At 42.8% G+C, this 18752-nt stretch overlaps 2 protein-coding genes across 2 annotated transcripts; both read left to right on the forward strand.

Annotated features, from left to right (window-relative positions):
* Positions 1-8828: 8828 nt before the first annotated feature.
* Positions 8829-9644, forward strand: LOC139372397 (uro-adherence factor A-like). The gene has a single exon (XM_071112106.1). The coding sequence runs from the start codon at positions 8829-8831 to the stop codon at positions 9642-9644; it is 816 nt and encodes a 271-aa protein (XP_070968207.1).
* A 1683-nt stretch (positions 9645-11327) lies between these two features.
* On the forward strand, positions 11328-12116 carry LOC139372775 (gap junction beta-3 protein-like). The gene has a single exon (XM_071112576.1). The coding sequence runs from the start codon at positions 11328-11330 to the stop codon at positions 12114-12116; it is 789 nt and encodes a 262-aa protein (XP_070968677.1).
* Positions 12117-18752: the final 6636 nt, after the last annotated feature.

Here is an 18752-nt window from a genome sequence, read left to right on the forward strand (position 1 = left end):
TCATCTGGGAGGTAAAAATGAAAAATGTTATTCATTTATTATTAAGACATTCAGTGCTGGGGGAAAAAAAGTTGATATTGTGAACCTGGTCTCAGTGCATTTTGTATTATTACACATTTAGTGGTGGAGAAATAAAGCTTCCTCAAGCGTTGAGGTTTTCCAGTCTATTGTGTCGAAAATAGGTTCACTACTCTAGGCTTTGACCAACACAGTTGACACCTGCTGGTCAAAATCATTTAGAGCAACCAAATTATCATAGATTTATTTTTACCTTCATTTAACTAGGCAAGTCAGTTAGGAACAAATTCTTATTTTCAATGATGGCCTAGGAGAAGTGTGTTAACTGCCTGTTCAGGGACAGAAAGACAGATTTGTACCTTGTCAGCTCAGGGATTTGAACTTGCAACCTTTAGGTTACTAGTAGCCCAGTGGTTAGAGCAGGTAGCCTAGTAACCACTAGGCTACCTGTCTCTAACGCCTAGGCGACCCTGCTGTCCCACATCCCAGTAGCAGCCAGGGCTGGCCCTCCCATTAAACAAGATTAGGTTGTCACCTAACCTTGAATTTGGGGCAACATTTTGGAAATTGGCTGCCGTCCTCCGGCGCCCCTGAAGCCGCCAGCTCATAGCCATTGCTGCAGTTCCCACCTCCAACTCATTCTCGCTTCTCCCAAAGTTCACTCCCACTAACCTTGGTATCTATGGTGATGTGTGTTTTCACACAGGATTATCAACGTAATCTGACAATTAAACTATTGTATTGTTTTTTAAAAATGTTTGTGTGATGAAAATTATTAAGGCCTAACCTAGCTTGTTAACGTTAGCTAGCTACAAGTGGAAATCATTTAAGCTAAAAAATGAAGCTATAGAGATTTGCAACCATGTCTAAGAGACAAAAACTAATCTTCAACTAATAAGAAAAGAGGCTAAATCTTTAAGTCAAAGTGATTCTCTGCTGAAATATATCAGCGTGCAGCAATGTCCGTCAGCCACTGTGGAGAAAAACAAGCCTCCAGGGACATACATTCACAGAGACAAGATGAGCCCCCATTTGCTGATTCGAGCAGCGAAGAGGAAGAACCGGAAGTGTCCGAGCCATCCACTTCCATCGATGATGACAGCTCTCTGGGTTGACAAGATTTTTAGTTTTTATTTCACCTTTATTTAACCAGGTAGGCAAGTACAGAACAAGTTCTCATTTACAACTGCGACCTGGACAAGAATAAAGCAAAGCAGTTCGACACATATAACAACACAGAGTTACACATGGAGTAAAACAAACATACAGTCAATAATACAGTACAAACAAGTCTATATACGATGTGAGCAAATGAGGTGAGATAAGGGAGGTAAAGGCAAAAAAAAGGCCATGGTGGCAAAGTAAATACAATATAGCAAGTAAAACACTGGAATGGTAGATTTGCAGTGGAAGAAAGTGCAAAGTAGAGATATAAATAATGGGGTGCAAAGGAGCAAAATAAATAAATGCAGTAGGGGGAGAGGTAGTTGTTTGGGCTAAATTATAAATGGGCTATGTACAGGTGCAGTAATCTGTAATAAGAACAGGTTGGTGCACCAGTCTAGTCACACCTCTAAACAATGCCAGCGGAGATGATATGTTGCTAGTTACAATTTAGCAAAACATACAATATGTTACGATTTTGAAAAAAGTACAATATGTTATGAATCTGAAAATGTGAAATGTTACGAATTCCAATTTGTTGTGCCTAACGTTACCTAGCTGGCTAACTCTAATGTTAGCTAGCTGGTTAAGGCTAGCTAGGTGGCTAACTCGAATGTTAGCTAGCTGGCTAACTCTGTTAGTTAGGTGGCTAATTAATGTTAGCTAGCTGGCTAAGGTTAGCTAGGTAGCTAACTCTAATGTTAGCTGGCTGGCTAAGTTTAGCTAGCTGACTAAGGTTAGCTAGGCTAGAGGTTAAGGTTAAACGAAAAGTCCACCCAAAAACGATCTACTGGTATTTGTTTCATTAGTCTATTACTGACGTAGTCCCAAAATGTTTTGCCTGTCAGCAATCAAGTTTTCAAGAAATATAACTTTCAAAATACAGAAATCACCCGAGTATGATGCGACAAACAAAAAACATCCAGTCAGCGGCAGATTTGTGGGCGACAGCAGCTTGTTGATTAGAGGTTGAAGCAGAATGGCAAGAATAGGTTAAGCTAAAAGGCGGGCCACATCCTAGGCAAATAAAGGCGCAGTATTTGCCAGTGCAAAACGGCATCTCGGAACCTCGTCACGGATGGGCTGTTGCAGCAGACGACCACACCAGGTTCCATTCCTATCAGCTAAAAACAAGAAGAAGCGGCTCCAGTGGGCACGCGATCACCAACACTCCACAATTGAGGAGTGGAAAAACATTGCCTGGTCAGACGAATCCCGGTTCCTGTTCATGCTGATGGCAGAGTCAGGGTTTGGAGTAAGCAGCAGGAGTCCATGGCCCCATCCTACCTGGTGTCAACGGTACAGGCTGGTGGTGTAATGGTGTGGAGAATGTTTTCCTGGCACACGTTAGGTCCCTTGATACCAATTGTGCAACGTTTCCATGCCCCGAATAATTCAGGCTGTTCTGGGGGAAAACTGGGTCCGACCTGGTACCTAATAAACTGGCCATTGTGTATGTCTTTATGTATTTTCATCGGCATGATCCCACAGCATGAGCCCACAGCACTCACACACACACACACACACACACACACACACACACACACACACACACACACACACACACACACACACACACACACACACACACACACAGAGACACACACACACCCACAGAGACACGCAGACACACGTGCGCACACACGCGCACACATAGAGACACACACACACCCACAGAGACACACACACACACACACCATTGAAATTGCCATGCAAATGCTGAAGTTGCATTTTTTTCATTCACTCTCCAACCCAACAAATCTCTCTGTCTCTCTCTTCCTCTCTATACTACACACCATTCTCATTGTTGTGGTTGGAATCAGTCTCCTTCTCTCTATGGTGAACGTTTTATAATGCTGTGTTCATAAACCAAGTGGGAGGTGAGAATTTGCCAGTTGTGAAGTCGTAAATACCAGTTGGATGCATTCACGCGGTTTCAACTTGTTGAAAAACGCTGATTGGCTTAAAAGTCAACAAGCTGGATAAAAATCATAAACTAAAAGTACAGCTATCATGCAAACAAATTATAGTGTTAAAAAAAAACATATTAATAGATTGCTTTTGTTTTGTTATTGCATTTTTACTGTTGAAAATTATTTTTTTCAAGGTCATTTACTTAGTAGGTGACTGACATCAGAGGTGGGAGCAGTGGGAGTTCAGGATTATAGATTAGTTTCCCGCTAGTAATTACCAGTTGGAGGACTGTTCAACTAGATTTTCCCCAGTCATTTGCGGTAACTCCCCACATTCCACTTGGTTATGATTGCGGCGTCATAAATTGTTATCAGCCACTCACCTAATCTACTCAAACACTAAGCTGAGGATGTTGCAAGTATGTTTACCTAGCTAGTCCTCTCAGTATGGGTATGCAATACTCCCTCGAGCTAGGTGGCACATCTGAGTGAGTTTTATTTAAAGAGACACTTTTCCTGACTTGAGTATTTTCAACCAAGGGTAGAAGTCCACAGGCAATTAGAGGCAGTTGTGGCAAGAGTTACAACTTCGACAACACGTGTGTCAAGAGGCTTAGTTCCAGTTGTCAGTTCTTTTGGAGGCTTGAACTGAAGAAAGGCAGGCCTACTACCACTACTACTACTAATACTACTACTACTATTACTACTACTACTACTACTACTACTACTACCACTACTACTACTATTACTACTACTACTACCACTACTACTACTATTACTACTACTACTACCACTACTACTACTACTACTACTACTACTACTATTACTACTACTACTATTACCACTACTACTACTACTACTACTACTATTACTACTACTACTATTACTACTACTACTACTACTACTACTACTACTACCACTACTACTACTATTACTACTACTACTACCACTACTACTACTACCACTACTACTACTATTACTACTACTACTATTACTACTACTACTATTACCACTACTACTACTACTACTACTACTACTACTACCACTACTACTACTATTACTACTACTACTATTACTACTACTACTACTACTACTACTACTACTACTACCACTACTACTACTACTACTACTATTACTACTACTACTATTACTACTACTACTACTACTACTACTACTACTACCACTACTACTACTATTACTACTACTACTACCACTACTACTACTACCACTACTACTACTATTACTACTACTACTATTACTACTACTACTATTACCACTACTACTACTACTACTACTACTACTACTACCACTACTACTACTATTACTACTACTACTATTACTACTACTACTACTACTACTACTACTACTACTACTATTACTACTACTACTACTACTACTACTACTATTACTACTACTACTACCACTACTACTACTACTACTACCACCACTACTACTATTACTACTACTACTACTACTACTACTACTACTACTACTACTACTACTACTACTACTACTACCACCACTACTACTATTACTACTACTATGACTACTACTACTACTTCATATAATGGACATACTCAAAATAGTCCAAATTGGTGAAGTGAAATAAAATAAAAAAAACTTATTTAAAAAAAGAACAAATACAAAATACAGAAAAGTGGTGTGTGTATATATATTCACCCCCTTTGCTTTGAAGCCCCTAAATAAGATCTGGTGTAACCAAATACCTTCAGAAGTCACATAATTAGTTAGATTGAACACATGCAGACTTGACGTGGCACATGATCTCAGTATATATACAGCTGTTCTGAAAGGCCCCAGAGTCTGCAACACCACTAAGCAAGGGGCACCACCAAGCAAACGGCACCATGAAGACCAAGGAGTTCTCCAAACAGGTCAGGGACAAAGTTGTGGTGAAGTACAGATCAGGGTTGGGTTATACATTTTTTTCTGAAACTTTGAAAATCCCATGGAGCGGAGCACCATTAAATCCATTATTATAAAATGGAAAGAAATGGCACCACAACAAATCTGCCAAGAGAGGGCCGCCCACCAAAACTCACGGATCAGGCAAGGAGGGAATTAATCAGAGAGGCCACAAAGACACCAAAGATAATCATGAAGAAGCTGCAAAGCTCCACAACGGAGATTGGAGTATCTGTCCATAGGACCACTTTAAGCCGTACACTCCTCAGAGCTGAGCTTTACGGAAGAGTGGCCAGAAAAAAGCCATTGCTTAAAGAAAAAAATAAGCAAACACGTTTGGTGTTCACCAAAAGGCATTTGGGAGACTCCCTTAACATATGGAAGAAGGCACTCTGGTCAGATGAGACTAAAATTGTTGCCTTTTGACCATCAAGGAAAACACTATGTCTGGCGCAAACCCAACACCTCTCATCACCCTGAGAACACCATCCCCACAGTGAAGCATGGTGGTGGCAGCATCATGCTGTGGGGATATTTTTCATCGGCAAGGAGTGGGAAGCTGGTCAGAATTTAAGGAATGATGGATGGCGATAAATACAGGGAAATTCTTGAGGGAGACCTATTTCAGTCTTCCAGAGATTTGAGACTGGGACAGAGGTTCACCTTCGAGCAGGGCAATGACCCTAAGCACACTGCTAAAGCAACACTCAAGTGGTTTAAGGGGAAACATTTAGATGTCTTGGAATGGCCTAGTCAAAGCCCAAACCTCAATCCAATTGAGAATCTGTGGTATGACTTAGATAGCTGTACATCAGCGGAACCCCATCCAACTTGAAGGAGCTGGAGCGGATTTGCCTTGAAGGATGAGCAAAAATCCCAGTGGCTAGATGTGCCAACCTTAAAGAGACATATCCCCAAGAGACTTGCAGCTGTAATTGCTGCAAAAGGTGGATCTACAAACTATTGACTTTGAGGGGGTGATGTACGCTCACGTTTTCAGTTTTGTTGTCTTGTTTCTTGTTTTGTTTTTTACAATAATACATATTTTGCATCTTCAACGTGGTAGGCATGTTGTGTAAATCAAACGATACAAACCCCCCCACAAAATCAATTTTAATTCCAGGTTGTAAGGCAACAAACTAGGAAAAATGCCAAGGGGGGTGAATACTTTCACAAGCTACTGTATTGATTCATTTCACGTTCTAGAGAAAAATGATTCTGTGGATCTTTTTGTTCCCCAGGCCAACAAAGAAGCGAGTGTTCACAGTCTTCATGCTGGTGATTAGCTTTGTGTGAATCCTCCTGGGGAAGAGGTGCAGGGGAGTGTATCGGTGGTGGAGGGCCCCGTGCTGTCAGGGAGAGGTCCCTCCCCGTTCACAATGCCAGCTACCATATCCCTGATAGGGAAAGATGTGTGGTCTGAAAGTGGTCTGAACTGGAGAAGATGAGACAGAGAGCCCTGCACTGGGGTTACAGTGTGGTTATCTCCTAAGACTGTTATCTTTATTTCTGGTTTTGCAGGTTTTTGTTCAAGCCCAGGACTAATACATGATCAGATGCATCTAATCAAGGCGTTGATGATTAGTTGATCAGTTGTGTGTTAGTACTGGTCTGGAACAAAAGCTAATAGAAAGCCTACGGAAAGTTTGTCACTACATACCATTCTGTCATATCTGTGAAACCATTCTGTCATATCTGTGAAACCATTCTGTCATATCCGTGAGACCATTCTGTCATATCTGTGAAACCATTCTGTCATATCTGTGAAACCATTCTGTCATATCTGTGAAACCATTCTGTCATATCTGTGAGACCATTCTGTCATATCTGTGAAACCATTCTGTCATATCCGTGAGACCATTCTGTCATGTCTATGAAACCATTCTGTCATATCTGTGAAACCATTCTGTCATATCCGTGAGACCATTCTGTCATATCTGTGAAACCATTCTGTCATATCTGTGAAACCATTCTGTCATATCCGTGAGACCATTCTGTCATATCTGTGAAACCATTCTGTCATATCTGTGAAACCATTTTGTCATATCCGTGAGACCATTCTGTCATATCTGTGAAACCATTCTGTCATATCTGTGAAACCATTCTGTCATATCTGTGAGACCATTCTGTCATATCTGTGAGACCATTCTGTATTGTCCTTGACACCATTCTGTCATATCTGTGACATCATTCTGTCACGTCCTTGACACCATTCTGTCATATCTGTGACATCATTCTGTCACATCCTTGACACCATTCTGTCATGTCTGTGACACCATTCTGTAATGTCCTTGACACCATTCTGCCATGTCTGTGACATCATTCTGCCACGTCCTTGACACCATTCTGTCTTGTCCTTGACACCATTCTGTCTTGTCCTTGACACCATTCTGCCATGTCTGTGACACCATTTTGCCATGTCTGTGACACCATTCTGCCATGTCTGTGACACCATTCTGCCATATCTGTGTCAAAGGCACATGCACTGTTTAGACTATAAAATATACATTTCAAGGAGTCTGATACTCCAAAATGTTGTTTGCAAAGTCACTTTTGATATGTTTAGTCATTCATTATTAGAGAATGACATCTTATCTGTTATTTGGACTGGGGACAGGTGGACTGGGGACAGGTGGACTGGGAACAGGTGGACTGGGACAACTGTCTCTAACTCTGAATGATCAGCTATGAAAAGCCAACTGACATGTACTCCTGAGGTGCTGACCTGTTGCTGACCTGTTGCACCCTCTACAACCACTGTGATTATTATTATCTGACCCTGCTGGTCATCTATGAACGTTTAAACATCTTGGCCATGTTCTGTTATAATCTCCACCCGGCACAGCCAGAAGAGGACTGGCCACCCCTCAGAGCCTGGTTCCTCTCTAGGTTTCTTCCAAGGTTCTGGCCTTTCTAGGGAGTTTTTCCTAGCCACCGTGCTTCTACACCTGCATTGCTTGTTGTTTGGGGTTTTAGGCTGGGTTTCTGTACAGCACTTTGTGACATCGGCTGATGTAAAAGGGCTTTATAAATGAATTTGATTGATTGATTTGTAGTCTTCAGTTATTGATATGCTCTTTGATACCATGTGTAATATAATTTCAAGCGTAAAGATTGTTCTAATGTGAAATAAAACATTTTAATATGACCTATGAACTATTTTTGTTGTCTTCTGTAAATATATATTTTTTAAATTCTTTCATTTTTAGCAAAAATATCATAATGATTTTCAACTTATGTAATTTGGACATGGATATATTGGGCACAATTAAATAAAAAAAAGTAAATCAGATTGGATCCAAAGCCTCTTATTCATTCCAGCAACCATTTATAGGCCATTTTACAGTACATACTGTCTGCAACCACCACAGCAGGTGAAACAGCGCTCCGTTAGGTGTTGAACTGAGTAGTACACTTTCAACCCTTTACACAATGTCATTTATTGGATCACATATTTTATGAAACAATCTCACAGACAATGATCATACGTTGACGTATAAACTTTGAATTAAGTTTGTTGAAGAGCCCCTCTAAAAAACGGCACATGGATCTTAATGTAACATGTTTCCCTCCCTTGTGCACGTGGCATGCAGCTTGCGAACACCTGCAATGAAAGAGAACCACAAAATGACACACCTTGATAACGAAATGAATTATATAATAGTTTAATGTACAGGTTAGCAGCATTAGAATGGAAGTGGTCAGTAAGCGGGGGGTGATAGACTGTACTATCTAGATTGAATGACCACTCCTAAGTGATCTGGCCAGTGCACGAAGTCTGCCCAGTCCGTGAAGTCTGCCCAGTCCATGAAGTCTGCCCAGTCAATGAAGTCTGCCCAGTCCGTGAAGTTTGCCCAGTCCGTGCAGTCTGCCCAGTCCGTGAAGTCTGCCCAGTCCGTGAAGTCTGCCCAGTCTGTGAAGTCTGCCCAGTCCGTGAAGTCTGCCCAGTCCGTGAAGTATGCCCAGTCCATGAAGTCTGCCCAGTCCGTGAAGTCTGCCCAGTCCGTGCAGTCTGCCCAGTCCATGAAGTTTGCCCAGTCCATGAAGTCTGCCCAGTGCACGAAGTCTGCCCAGTCCATGAAGTCTGCCCAGTCCATGAAGTCTGCCAAGTCCATGAAGTCTGCCCAGTCCGTGAAGTCTGCCCAGTCCATGAAGTCTGCCAAGTCCATGAAGTCTGCCAAGTCCATGAAGTCTGCCAAGTCCATGAAGTCTGCCCAGTCCGTGAAGTCTGCCCAGTCCATGAAGTCTGCCAAGTCCATGAAGTCTGCCAAGTCCATGAAGTCTGCCCAGTCCATGAAGTCTGCCCAGTCCGTGAAGTCTGCCCAGTCCATGAAGTCTGCCAAGTCCATGAAGTCTGCCCAGTCCATGAAGTCTGCCCAGTCCGTGAAGTCTGCCCAGTCCATGAAGTCTGCCAAGTCCATGAAGTCTGCCAAGTCCATGAAGTCTGCCAAGTCCATGAAGTCTGCCCAGTTCATGAAGTCTGCCCAGTCCGTGAAGTCTGCCCAGTCCAGGAAGTCTGCCAAGTCCATGAAGTCTGCCAAGTCCATGAAGTCTGCCCAGTCCATGAAGTCTGCCAAGTCCATGAAGTCTGCCCAGTCCATGACACCTTCCCTAGCTGAATGAACTGTCTAGTCAGTCTAGATAAGAGCCTGCTGAATGAACTGTCTAGTCAGTCTACATAAGAGACGTCTTTGTCTGCTGAATGAGTCAAATGTAAATGTACAAGTGTACATTGCTGAATGGGCATGAACGCCGCTTTGGGAAGCTGACTGTACCTACAAGGCAGATTTGTTTGAGTATCAATAAAAAAAACGATATAATAGAATAATATGAATCATCATAAGGGTCACCCTATCAGTTCTCTGCGGGACTGGAGTGCCCTGTGTCTACATCCTGGTACCTCCGTACCATGGCTCCAGCTGTCCTGGCATTTAAAGGATCAGCTTTCCTGTTTGGAATCACGTTTATCTCGAAATCTGTGTCAGGGCCGGATACAGGAGGGCGTCTAGGCAGACGTAGGGTGATACCAAAACCATACTCACCTGCGTGTGTGGGGGACACTTAGTCACCATGACAACTCCGATGTTGACAGTGCATTTGATTTGAATAGGGTATTGCATCACTAACTGGCTAGTGACAAAGAGCCGAACTGATTCCAATAGCTTGCAGACCACACCTCTAGATTGTGGTTTAAACCACAACGTCCAGGCATAGACTGGCCCTTGTTAAACCCCTGGTGTTCTATAGTCAAATCAGACTGAAGTTGGAACAGGGAGAGACGGCCGAGGCTAAGATGGACGGAACATCAGCTCAGTGATCTGAAATAACTGTGAGTAGGGCTATTAAATCAATAAGTAATATTGATACGAGTCACTTTTTTTGTGTGTTTGAAGGATTTTAACGTGACTTTCAAATGCCTCTAAAGGATGTGTGTTGAGCAACAAACAAATGGTCATTGACTTGTTTTTTTTCGAATATCATTCCATGTTGTTTCCACGTCATTTCAAACCACAACAATCAATGTGATGACGTTATGTCAACGATGAAAACTGACATTTTCTGGGGTTGATTTTACATTGACAACTCAACCATTGACAACTCCAATGACATACTGACATTTTTTGGGGGTTGATTTTACATTGACAACTCAACCAAATGTAAATCAAAACTAGGTGTTGAACTGACGTCTATGCCCAAGATGTTCTATGAAATCCTGGTAACAACAAAGTGTGATTTTGTGATTTTTTTTTAGACTCTTGATGGAAGGCAAAGAGTGTTTTGATAAAGCAGTCGTTTCTTTAAAAAAAACAAAAAACAAACAAACCTTCCTTTATGAAAAAAACAGCTTCAGAAGATGGAGAGAGAGAGTCACAGGGGAATTTGGATGAAAAGCTTGATCAGAGTCTAAATAAAAGGCAGATCTTTTAAAAGAAAAAGAAGAAAGAAATGTATTTCTATGTGACATTGAAGAGTTATAAATAAATATTATATGTTGTTCAGCCTTTTCACGCTGTTTAAAACTTAATTGAGAAAGCATTTCTACCTGTCAATATGTAGCCATCCAGTAGGGCAGGTAACGGTGATGCCAGTGTTATAGGTCAGGAACTTCATTTTAGGTAGTTCCCTTTCCCTGAAATGGCGCATGGACTGGCTCAATCCATACCATGGTCGTTCACACACTTATTAATTCATCGCCTTCTCTTCGTCCCCCAGCTTTCCATTAAAAGTCCAAAGACAGAAGCTCATCCACGCATCTGTTGGTGAAAGTTCAAAGGTGAAAGAAGGGCATCCCACTCCAATCTCACCATGGACTGGAAGACGTTAGAGGCCCTGCTTAGCGGGGTCAATAAGTATTCCACTGTATTTGGACGCATCTGGCTCTCCGTGGTCTTCGTGTTTCGAGTCATGGTCTTCGTCGTGGCCGCAGAACGCGTCTGGATTGACGATCAGAAAGACTTTGACTGCAACACCCGCCAACCCGGCTGCGCCAACGCCTGTTACGACCACTTCTTCCCTGTCTCTCACACCCGGCTCTGGGCACTTCAGCTCATCTTCATCACCTGTCCCTCTTTCATGGTCGTGTTGCACGTGGCGTACCGCGAGGAACGTGAGCGCAAGTACCGCATCACGCACGGCGAGAACGCCCGTCTCTACGACAACACAGGACAGAAGCACGGAGGACTCTGGTGGACATATCTCCTCAGCCTCTTCTTCAAGACGGCCATCGAGGTGGCGTTCCTCTACCTCCTGCATCTCATCTACAACAACTTTGACCTGCCGCGACGCGTCATGTGTGACCTCTGGCCTTGTCCTAACCAGGTGGATTGCTACAACAGCCGGCCCACAGAGAAGAGGGTGTTTACCTACTTCATGGTAGGGGCGTCGGCTGTGTGTATAGTGCTCAACGTGTGTGAGATCTTTTACCTGATAGCCATCCGGGTGCTGAGGATCAGTCATCGGGGAAGCCTCCATGCCTCACCCAAGAAGAGGTGCTCTGAGCCGGACTGGAATGGGTGTCAGACACCGGAGGCAGACTACCAGAAGGGCAACGAGGCTGACTTCACCATGGAGAAAAAGAGTAGATCTATCTTTTAAGTCAGACATTCAACTTTTTACAATCAGAGCTTTATTTGACGGATATCTTTATTGACTAAATGTTGTGAACTGAATTCGACTGTATGATCAATGTATTTTTTTTTGCCAAATTCATTGTAATTAAATGTAACTGTTTCATCAGAATATTTTTTTATTACGGCCAGTGGGTCTGTACACTCCTCTGGCAGGGTGTAAGAAGATAACAGAAACAAGTTGCTCTGTCAGATCTGCCTTTTAAACCAAAGAGAAACCGTCCCCTGAGCCCCAGTTTTTAAGAACATTTAATCCAGATCAAAATTGTCCTGTGTTGTGTTAAATTCTGCTCCCACTGAAGATGTGGTCCCTCATTGTTTTTGGATGAAAACTAATGCTGAGCGATAAGTGCTTTTTAAGGTTGGTTCGGTTTATTATGAAATAAAGCTTTTCAATGTAAATTCCAAAGCAAAAAAATTGAGATCATTCAAAACATTGAAAACATTCCCTTGTCTCTCTGTCAGGTCCACATTGGGTAGAAATCAATAGGAAATTACTACAAAATAATAGAATATTTCAAATGGGGTTTTATTTGTTTGTTTGTATATTTATTTATTTATTATTTTTAATTCCATAAAGTCATCATCTCATCTCTGCTCAAGCAGAAGCAGTCTGCCAGCCAAACCTAACGTTATATACACTATATGACCAAAAGTATGTGGACACCTGCTCATCGAACATCTCATTCCAAAATCATGGGCATTAATATATAGTTGGTCCCCCCCTTTGCTGCTATAACAGCCTCCACTCTTCTGGGAAGGCTTTCCAGGAGATGTTGGAACATTGCTGCTATAACAGCCTCCACTCTTCTGGGAAGGCTTTCCACTAGATGTTGGAACATTGCTGCTATAACAGCCTCCACTCTACTGGGAAGGCTTTCCACTAGATGTTGGAACATTGCTGCTATAACAGCCTCCACTCTTCTGGGAAGGATTTCCACTAGATGTTGGAACATTGCTGCCATAACAGCCTCCACTCTTCTGGGAAGGATTTCCACTAGATGTTGGAACATTGCTGCTATAACAGCCTCCACTCTTCTGGGAAGGATTTCCACTAGATGTTGGAACATTGCTGCCATAACAGCCTCCACTCTTCTGGGAAGGATTTCCACTAGATGTTGGAACATTGCTGCCATAACAGCCTCCACTCTTCTGGGAAGGCTTTCCACTAGATGTTAGAACATTGCTGCGGGAACTTGCTTCCATTCAGCCACAAGAGTATCATCCCAAAGGCGTTCGATGGGGTTGAGGTCCCGGCGCAGGCCAGTCAAGTTCTTCCACACCGATCTCAACCAACCATTTCTTTATGGATCTCGCTTTGTGCACGGAGGCATTGTCATGCTGAAACAAGAAACGGCCTTCCCCAAACTGTTACCACAAAGTTGAAAGAATAGAATAATCTAGAATGTGATTGTATTCTGTAGCATTAAGATTTCCCTTCACTGGAACTGAGGGGCCTAGGCCGAACCATGAAAAACAGCTCCAGTACAGTATTATTATTCCTCCTCCACCAAACTTTACAGTTGGCACTATGCAATGGGGCAGTTAGGGTTTCTCCTGGCATCGACCAAACCCATATTCGTCCATCGGACTGCTGATTGTGAAGCGTGATTAATCACTCCAGAGTCCAATGGCAGCGAGCTTTACATCACTCCAGCGGAGGCCTGGCATTGCGCGATGGTGATCTTAGGCTTGTGTGTGGCTGCTCGGCCATGGAAACCCATTTATTGAAGCTCACGAAGAACAGTTATTGTGCTAATGTTGCGTCCAGAGACAGTTTGGAACTCGGTACTGAGTGTTGCAACCGAGGACAGACAACTTTTACACGCTTCAGCACTCGGCGGTCCCTTTCTGTGAGCTTGTGGGGTCTACCAGTTTGCGGCTAAGCCGTTGTTGCTCCTAGACATTTCCACTCCACAATAACAGCGCTCACAGTTGACTGGGGGAGCTCTAGCAGGGCAGATATTTGACAAAGTGACTTGTTGGAAAGGTGGCATCCCAATGACGGTGCCACGTTGAAAGTCACTAAGCTCTTCAGTAAGGGCCATTCTACTGACAATGTTTGTCTATGGAGATTGCATGGCTTTGTGCCTGATTTTATACACCTGTCAGCAACGGGTGTGTCTGAAATAGCCGAATCCACTAATTTGATGGGCGTATCCACATACTTTTGGCTATGTGGTTTATACGCTCCCCATACTGTACGGTCTTAGTCATCCTATATGTCTAGCCTGCCTAAGTAGCCTATGCTGCAGAACTGTCTGACCAAATCATTTTACTGCTGTAGTCCTTCAAAGTAGATAGATAAACAAAAATAAATAAATCAATTAATTGAACCTGACTAGGTCAATTAGTTAATTAATAACCAGTTGGGGGGGGGGGGGGGGGGGCACTGACATGTTGGTTAATCACTACGAGAAATCTAACATACATTTGAGTGAAATATTTATCTAGAATGAGGTGGAATCAGGCTTGAGCCAACACAGGATCGTCTTGATTAAATGTTGAGACCTGTAGTTTTGAAATATATTTTTTTACCCTCTTTATATTATCAATAGACAATTTGCCTTTGGTTTAACCTTTTAGAGTTTCAGGTCATCATATTTTATTGAGTTAGTTGTTTAGTTCCAGTATGCTGAAATAGGCCAAAAGGCAGATATTTACAGTTTGCAACAATTGTTTACACACACACACACGTTTGCTGAATCTTTGGGCCATTTTCCCAAAAAGCTAAACACACTCTACAAACTCATAGCAAAAGCAAACACTGCATTCAAAACTGTTTTAGCTCCTTCCAAAATGTTTTCTTTGCATCAAAATGACACATGTCGTATGAATGGATCTGTCTACCAAACACCACACTGATCAACACAAAACATTATGAATATCCCAGCAGTAGGTTTATGATGTGATCAACACAAACACTACTATGAATATCCCAGCAGTAGGTTTATGCCTTTTGCATTGTCAGTGTGACACTGTAGCCGGTTGTAAAATATTGTTACAGTAATGTACACCTACTCAAATATACATAAATAAACACACAAATGCAATACAGTAACAAAAACATTGTCATTTATTTCCAAAATGCAGTATTTTTGAACACTTGTGTTTCGTATGTAACACTTTCCAAACCCAACAGGAGAAAACCAGGAAAAACATTCAGTAAGATAACGAGTTTTCTGTACAAAAATAAAACATGAAAGTAGCTCATTCCTTCAAAACTCTAAACACAAAAAGACAAAAACATGTGCAAACTGTAAGACAGACATTAGGCTGCATCCTGCTTTCTATTTTGGTCTGACTAAACAGCACCTCATCTACATCACAAGCCATGTCCTCCCTGGCTAAACAGCACCTCATCTACATCACAAGCCATGTTCTCCCTGGATAAACAGCACCTCTTCTACATCACAAGCCATGTTCTCCCTGGCTAAACAGCACCTCATCTACATCACAAGCCATGTTCTCCCTGGCTAAACAGCACCTCTTCTACATCACAAGCCATGTCCTCCCTGGCTAAACAGCACCTCGTCTACATCACAAGTTATGTTCTCCCTGGCTAAACAGCACCTCATCTACATCACAAGCCATGTTCTCCCTGGCTAAACAGCACCTCATGTACATCACAAGGCATGTCCTCCCTGGCTAAACAGCACCTCATGTACATCACAAGCCATGTTCTCCCTGGCTAAACAGCACTTCTTCTACATCACAGGCCATGTTCTCCCTGGCTAAACAGCACCTCATCTACATCACAAGTGATGTTCTCCCTGGCTAAACAGCACCTCATCCCACATCACAAGCCATGTCCTCCCTGGCTAAACAGCACCTCATCTACATCATAAGCCATGTTCTCCCTGGCTAAACAGCACCTCATCTACATCACAAGCCATGTTCTCCCTGGCTAAACAGCACCTCATCTACATCACAAGCCATGTTCTCCCTGGCTAAACAGCACCTCATCTACATCACAAGCCATGTTCTCCCTGGCTAAACAGCACCCCATCTACATCACAAGCGATGTTCTCCCTGGCTAAACAGCACCTCATCTACATCACAAGCCATGTTCTCCCTGGCTAAACAGCACCTCGTCTACATCACAAGTTATGTTCTCCCTGGCTAAACAGCACCTCATCTACATCACAAGCCATGTTCTCCCTGGATAAACAGCACCTCATCTACATCACAAGCCATGTTCTCCCTGGCTAAACAGCACCTCATCTACATCACAAGCCATGTCCTCCCTGGCTAAACAGCACCTCATCTACATCACAAGCCATGTTCTCCCTGGATAAACAGCACCTCATCTACATCACAAGCCATGTCCTCCCTGGCTAAACAGCACCTCATCTACATCACAAGCCATGTTCTCCCTGGATAAACAGCACCTCATCTACATCACAAGCCATGTTCTCCCTGGCTAAACAGCACCTCATCTACATCACAAGCCATGTTCTCCCTGGATAAACAGCACCTCATCTACATCACAAGCCATGTTCTCCCTGGATAAACAGCACCTAATCTACATCACAAGTGATGTTCTTCTGGAGTGACGGATCCAGCCGCTGAAAGCCCCCAACATCAACTTCACCACATCCATCCTCCATTGCCTGGAGGAGACGCATGCGTGTGAGGGGATTGGCGGTCATACACCTTCCGTCGCCATGCCGAAAAAAACTCTTCAATTGTGTTTAGGAATGGGGAATATGGTGGGAGGTATAGAACAGTACATTGTGGGTGGTCGATGCACCAGTTGCAGACCAGAGAAGCCCGGTGGAAACTCGTGCTGTCCCAGATAACAACATACCTGGTCTGCTCTGGTCCACCCCTCTGCTCGGCTGGAATGAGGATGCCATGTAGTGTGTCCAGGAATGTGATGAGAAGGGCGGTGTTGTAGGGACCAAAGTTGGCATGGTGATGGAGGACGCTTTGTTGGCTAACGACTGCACACATGGTGATATTCCCTCCAAGCTGTCCAGGGACATTCACAATGGCACAATAATGTTCCATCCCCGTCCCGTTCTTTTGGCTCGGTTGAAGCCAGACTCATTAATGCAAATATAAACGTGCTGAATAGCAACGGCATCCAGCTCCAAGACTCTCTGAAACAGACAAGACAATATGTGACATAGACCGAGAGCAGTCAATATGGTGAGGCACAATACACTGGATTACAGCACAGTAATGTGTCTATACAGTGCTGATATGATAGTAAATTCACAGTTTAGTACTTACTTGCACATATTCATAGCTCTGTTCTGTAACCCTCTCTGAGTTTCGCTCAGATGGCTCCCCTGTAGACCTGTTTCATGTGGATTCGGTTGTGCTGTAACACACGGTCCAATGTAGACAAGCCCACCTGGTGAATGTTATTGAATATTGTGTCTGCAAATATGTGGTTCTGGATTTCTCCTAGTCTAATGGTATTGTTTGCCACCACCATGTTCACACTAGCCGGTCTCCTGTTCTGGTGTGAACAGCCGGAGTCTTCCACCATGGCCTGGTCATCTCTTCCACCATGGCCTGGTCATCTCTTCCACCATGGCCTGGTCATCTCTTCCACCATGGCCTGGTCATCTCTTCCACCATGGCCTGGTCATCTCTTCCACCATGGCCTGGTCATCTCTTCCACCATGGCCTGGTCATCTCTTCCACCATGGCCTGGTCATCTCTTCCACCATGACCTGGTCATCTCTTCCACCATGGCCTGGTCATCTCTAAGCAGAAGACCCACAAATATGATATGATTGGTTACAGTAAGCTAAAGTAATCTATTTTCTTCCAATATGAAATGACATTGTAACATTGGCCAACAATCACTGAGTAACAAAGGCCTACTGATATGTCAGACTACAGTATACAGTACATACATACAGAGCATAGTGTATCTACTGATATGTCAGACTACAGTACATACAGAAAGAGCATAGTGTATCTACTGATATGTCAGACTACAGTATACATACATAAAGAGCATAGTGTATCTACTGATATGTCAGACTACAGTATACATACAGAAAGAGCATAGTGTATCTACTGATATGTCAGACTACAGTATACAGTACATACATAAAGAGCATAGTGTATCTACTGATATGTCAGACTACAGTATACATACATAAAGAGCATAGTGTATCTACTGATATGTCAGACTACAGCATACAGTACATACAGAGCATAGTGTATCTACTGATATGTCAGACTACAGTATACAGTACATACAGAGCATAGTGTATCTACTGATATGTCAGACTACAGTATACAGTACATACAGAGCATAGTGTATCTACTGATATGTCAGACTACAGTATACAGTACATACATAAAGAGCATAGTGTATCTACTGATATGTCAGACTACAGCATACAGTACATACAGAGCATAGTGTATCTACTGATATGTCAGACTACAGTATACAGTACATACAGAGCATAGTGTATCTACTGATATGTCAGACTACAGTATACAGTACATACAGAGCATAGTGTATCTACTGATATGTCAGACTACAGTATACATACATAAAGAGCATAGTGTATCTACTGATATGTCAGACTACAGTATACATACATAAAGAGCATAGTGTATCTACTGATATGTC

Source organism: Oncorhynchus clarkii, chromosome 18 (assembly GCF_045791955.1).
Source record: "Oncorhynchus clarkii lewisi isolate Uvic-CL-2024 chromosome 18, UVic_Ocla_1.0, whole genome shotgun sequence".
In the NCBI taxonomy this organism is placed as follows: Eukaryota; Metazoa; Chordata; class Actinopteri; order Salmoniformes; family Salmonidae; genus Oncorhynchus; species Oncorhynchus clarkii.